This window comes from Macadamia integrifolia, chromosome 12, assembly GCF_013358625.1.
Source record: "Macadamia integrifolia cultivar HAES 741 chromosome 12, SCU_Mint_v3, whole genome shotgun sequence".
Classification (NCBI taxonomy): Eukaryota; Viridiplantae; Streptophyta; class Magnoliopsida; order Proteales; family Proteaceae; genus Macadamia; species Macadamia integrifolia.
In genome coordinates, this window is record NC_056568.1 from 7,988,821 (window position 1) to 7,993,976 (window position 5,156).

At 38.1% G+C, this 5,156-nt stretch overlaps 1 protein-coding gene across 1 annotated transcript; it reads left to right on the top strand.

Moving 5' to 3' along the window:
- Positions 1 to 1,924: 1,924 nt before the first annotated feature.
- Positions 1,925 to 4,702, top strand: LOC122057795 (40S ribosomal protein S8). Its single transcript, XM_042620067.1, has 5 exons — positions 1,925 to 2,044; positions 2,167 to 2,239; positions 3,176 to 3,506; positions 4,102 to 4,271; positions 4,375 to 4,702. Exons 1-5 carry the CDS (start codon positions 2,041 to 2,043, stop codon positions 4,451 to 4,453), a joined length of 657 nt encoding a protein of 218 aa, XP_042476001.1. The 5' UTR covers positions 1,925 to 2,040; the 3' UTR covers positions 4,454 to 4,702.
- The last annotated feature ends 454 nt before the right edge of the window (positions 4,703 to 5,156 follow it).

Consider the following 5,156-nt stretch of genomic DNA (forward strand, 5'->3'; position numbering starts at 1 on the left):
ATGATTCAACACATTTTGCTCAGAATCGATTATGAAAATGAAAAGTTTTTTATGCTCCAAAAAAGGGACTCCAAAACCTTGAAGATGTCCGGTTGATTTAAAAAAAAAAACAAGAAATTGAACTAGTTTTACCATACAAATTTTACACTATTTCTGTTCGAAAACAAAAGAAAAACAAAAGAATTCATTTTTTAGAACTTTACATTATAGAGCCTAAAGTCTGCTTTTACCGGTTCTTATCACTTGAGAACTGTATGTTTTCGATGCAAATCAAGACCGAACTGAGAAGAGAACCTACGAAATTAGAATCGAGTCATTTTTTTGTGATCCAATTTGATTCCATCATAAATGGTTGATTCTGGCTCCAATATTTGTTTCCAGTTCCACAACCTCTAGAACTTGTTTGATAGGATATGGCGAAAAAGAAATAAAATTTATTTTGACAAATTTTTTTCCATAAAATTTATTTTAACAAATGATTAGCTGTTGCTAGATTGGCATTTTTGTATTGGGAGAATTTTTCCTTCACCTCGCAATGAGTTTCATCTTCCTAGTGATTATTCTCTACAGTGAGCATCGGATGGCTGAGAGCATCTGGGCATGCGCCCCGAGGTCTTCTCAGCCATCCGATGCTCACTGCATCACTGCATCATGGCACTCACTGCAGACAATGTTTTTGCTCATCTTCCCATTCTAGATTCACAATTCCATTTGAGATTTTAAAATCTCTCAAAAATACCCCTAATAATGTCCCACGCTCTCCAACCAGGTGAACAAATTTCCATTCAACATAGGTCATGGTTTCAAAGTATTGGTTTCGTATCAATCATATCAGTCGTATTGTATCAGTATCAGCTTAGATCGATCCCCAATCCTTGATCAATCCGAATTAGTTATCCATATCATTTCAGGTCAAAGCAGTAAAAAAATATATATTTAAAAAAAAAAAACCAAGGGTAAAATGTAGGGGTGTCAATTCTGAGCCCGCACCGGTAGGCCTGATTGATAAACATGTCAGGCTCAAGCCTAACACATTTTTTAAACGGACGTTCACGGTGCAAGTAGCTGGCCTGTTGGGCGTCCGACCGAACCGACACGTTTATATGTTCGACTTGAACCGACTTGTTGTAGCCCGACCCCCTTTAATATTATATAAAATTTTTATTTTGCCACTATTGGTAAGAAAATAAATCAAACTTTCTTATCCTTTGCTTTGTAATAGGATTTGATTTAATTAAGCATTATTTTGTAAGTTGTAAAAGTCATAATCTCTTCTTTTTTTTTTGTAAGAACAACTATGATTTTCTATAATTTCTCTTTTTTATTAAATATTTGCCTCACATATTTCTTGACATTCAACCAACTTAAGAAAAGAATTTTAGGGTAAACACGTTTAAAGCCCGTTTAGAACCTGTTTAGACTTAAATAGGTCTGAAGCCCAGTTAAGGCTACGGTAAGACCTGTTTAAGGAAGTCTGATTAAAGCCCAAAACCGACCGGCCTGATTATAAACCGTACTATGCTCCCCAAAGCTAGGTCCGTTTACTTAAACGGACATTCATGATGCAAGGCTTCCAAGTGGTCAAGCCCAATTAAGCCCAACCGAGACTGGCTTGACTTGACTAGTTGACACCCCTAGTAAAATGAACCGATAGTTGCCGATAGGATCCGATCCGTATCAGTATCGGCAGTCCCCTAGGTCCATGACATAGGTATACCAAAAAAAAAAAAAAAGCTGGATTGGAATTTTTGTAATGTAGGGCTCACACATTAAACTGGGATTTAGTACGGTATTGGTTGTTAGACTAGTAGCCATTGGATTGTACTAATACCAAGACATGACTGAATGCATCGAACGGTTCAAATCTAAGGAAAACCGTGGTTGATGTCCTTTTCATTTGGCTTCAGTTGCTTGGGTTAGGGTTAGGGTTAGGGTTAGGGTTTTTATATCTGGAGGTGTATTATTAGCAGAGAGGGGGAGAGAGAGAGAGAGATAAAGAGAGCGTGTTCCTGTTCGTCGTCTCTCCGCCGCTCAGCAAAGATGGGTATGTAACCTTAAGCCTTTCTTCGTATTCTCTGTCTAAACCTTCCAAACTCTTGAATCTCTCAGTTTTCTTGTGTCTGCAACTCTATTTGTTCTTCTCATGGCTTCGCATCGTTGTCTCAGGTATCTCTCGGGACTCCATGCACAAGAGGCGTGCCACTGGTGGCAAGAAGAAGGCATGGAGGAAGAAGAGAAAGTAAGTATTTTACTATCTTTTTTTTCTGTTATGCTTTTCGGGTCTATGGGTTAAATAAACAGTTATCATTTATCATATTACAATGGCGCTTGTGGCTCGTCCAAAATCTCGATCTGGCTTGTGTAATTTACCAATTACTTGGGGGAAGATTTTGTTTCTTGTTTGTTGCGATGCTGATCTGGTAGTTTGAAAATAAGTTACCTGAAGAACACATTGTCTTGGTTCACCTTTTTGCAGATTTGAAAATGCCTTCTTTTGTGATTCCTGATTTGTTGTTTGATCACTTTTTGGTTTATTAGTTTGATTCGGAATAAAAGCTTGGAACTGTGAATGTTCCCATTCGTTTTTTCGATTCATGCGTATGTACGATCAACTGAAGTAGATGAGTAGAGTGCATTCGGATTTCGCTAGCTCCATCTCTTGTGTTGTTTTCTTGTCTGCAAAATCTGAGCCTAAGCTTTTCTTCGTTTTAAATTGATTGCTTACTCTGGAAGATTAGTACATGGCCTTAGTTTTTTTAAGCTGATAGCAGGCAACAATCTATATATATATATATATATATATATATAGACCCTTCTGTAGTTCTGTCTCGTTTGTAATTGTAATTGTACTTGTGAATACTGATTTTCTTAAACTTTCAACTTAGTTAAGCCTGGATGGCAAGTTGCAAGCAAAAGTAGGAAAATAGCTTGTAACTGTGTGAACACTTATAGCTTGGGTTATAAATTTGAAGTTAACATAGGGGAAATAAATTGGGTTATCTCATGTTTTTCCTGTTAATGTAGATCAATATGTCTAGCTTACGGGTGGGGAGTTCAATGAATGACTTTAGATCAACAATATATCAATATCATTTGTTTCATAAAATCTTATTGCTTATTGTCCTCTCCCCCCCCGCCCCCCCCTCCTTTTCTTTTTCCCCTCTGGCTTGTAAAGGTATGAACTTGGGCGCCAGCCAGCCAACACTAAACTTTCGAGCAACAAGACTGTCCGGAGAATCCGTGTTAGAGGAGGCAATGTGAAATGGAGGGCCCTCAGGTTGGATACAGGAAATTACTCATGGGGAAGTGAGGCTGTCACCCGTAAGACACGTATCCTTGACGTGGTCTACAATGCCTCTAACAATGAACTTGTCCGGACGCAGACCCTAGTAAAGAGTGCAATTATTCAGGTTGATGCTGCTCCATTTAAGCAATGGTACCTTCAGCACTATGGTGTTGATATTGGTAGGAAGAAGAAGGCTTCTGCCAAGAAGGAAACAACTGAGGTACGTTGCCTAGTTTTAAAATGTTTGTAATTGGTTTCATTTTATGTTATATTTGATTTGTCTAGAAAATTATTATTTGAACAGAGGTTTACTAATTTTTAATTTGTTGCTACTTTTGTTAAAAATATCTTGTTTTATTGTCATGTATAGATGATGTTTTAGTAATGAGAATTTGGGACATTGGGTTACTGTTTTGCTTGCAATACGTATAGGAATAAGTGATGGTGTAACTAATATGGGGTCTTGAGGTTGCTGAACAATAATGTATGCACACATCTAGTCATCTTGAAGGTATAATTGATATTGAAAGCAAATATATGAAGAATATGAGATCTAGTAGAATGTTTAGAAATATATGAATGTCCTGAAATGTTCTTTCATGTTTCAATTTGCACTGGTTATTTTCCCTGCAGTGTTGGTTGACTCAAGGCTTGCTAGTAAATTACTTTCTTTAAAGAAAATCTAGTTCTGGAATTATGTATCATGCTTGTAGCAGGCAGCACATGTGAGTACGATGATATGCATGTGGGGCATTGTTGTCACAGCGTCTAGGTGACCCAATCATGTTTTTTTTTCCTCTTGCTACCTGTTGCAGGAAGGAGAAGCTCCTGTAGAGGAAACAAAGAAGAGCAACCATGTTCAGAGGAAGCTAGAGAAGCGTCTTCAAGATCATAAACTTGACCCCCATATTGAAGAGCAATTTGGCAGTGGGAGGTTGTTGGCTTGCATCGCTTCTCGCCCTGGGCAGTGTGGTAGATGTGATGGGTGAGTAGAAACATATTGAGTTTTATGCTTTATGCTTTTATGCTTCTCCACCTGGTCGGATTGGATTTATATCTTACTGCCCTTTGCAACTCTCATTCAACAGGTACATATTGGAAGGGAAGGAGCTGGAGTTCTATATGAAGAAGATCCAGAGGAAGAAAGGCAAGGGTGCTGCTGCTTAAGCAAACCGTATTTGCAGGTGTTTCATTTCTGCCCTCTTTTGGAATTAGTTTTCTCCTGTTATGTTGTTTGTTCCAAGGAGAATAATGTGGTTGCTGATCAGACTTCAAAAAATTTTGATATGCATTTTGAGTACCCAGAGATAGTTTTACTTAGGACTACATTTTTATGTTCAATGGAATGTACTGGTAAATTCAACCAGGCTTCTTTTAGATATATTACTAAAATTCATCATTGTTTAGTGATAGCCATACAGCCATCTTCATGACCCGGGTATCGTCACCTATCAATTTGTTCAGTATAGTTTGAGATACCGTCTACTCCAGTCTACCCAAAAAAAATGTTATATTCCAGAACCTCCATTTCCTGTACATGCAGCAGTTATTTGAAGCTGCGTCAAATGCTCTCCCCATGCTCACTGATATAATGAGATGGTGAAGAATTGATCTCATTTATGAAATTGTTGCAATTATCAAGATGAATTTCTGACTGCCAACTTAGTAGCAAAAATTTTTATAGCGGGGCCTGTGCCCAGAAGCCCCAGACACAGGCATGCGTTGCCAGCAGCGGCATGGTTGTCATTGTGTTTCCCTTGTGTCTGGTGCAGAGGCTGGTCTTAGAAAACATTGTCCCAATTTTTATTGACATGGTGGAGAGCAATATCTTTTTTTTTTTGATGAAAGCAGAGACCATTTTGATGGACTG

What these genes read in the sequence shown, in the direction of transcription:
- LOC122057795 (XM_042620067.1), top strand. An exon ending in GCATGGAGGAAGAAGAGAAA is followed by an intron (nt 2,240 to 3,175) that starts GTAAGTATTTTA and finishes TGGCTTGTAAAG; the next exon opens with GTATGAACTTGGGCGCCAGC. An exon ending in CCAAGAAGGAAACAACTGAG is followed by an intron (nt 3,507 to 4,101) that starts GTACGTTGCCTA and finishes TACCTGTTGCAG; the next exon opens with GAAGGAGAAGCTCCTGTAGA.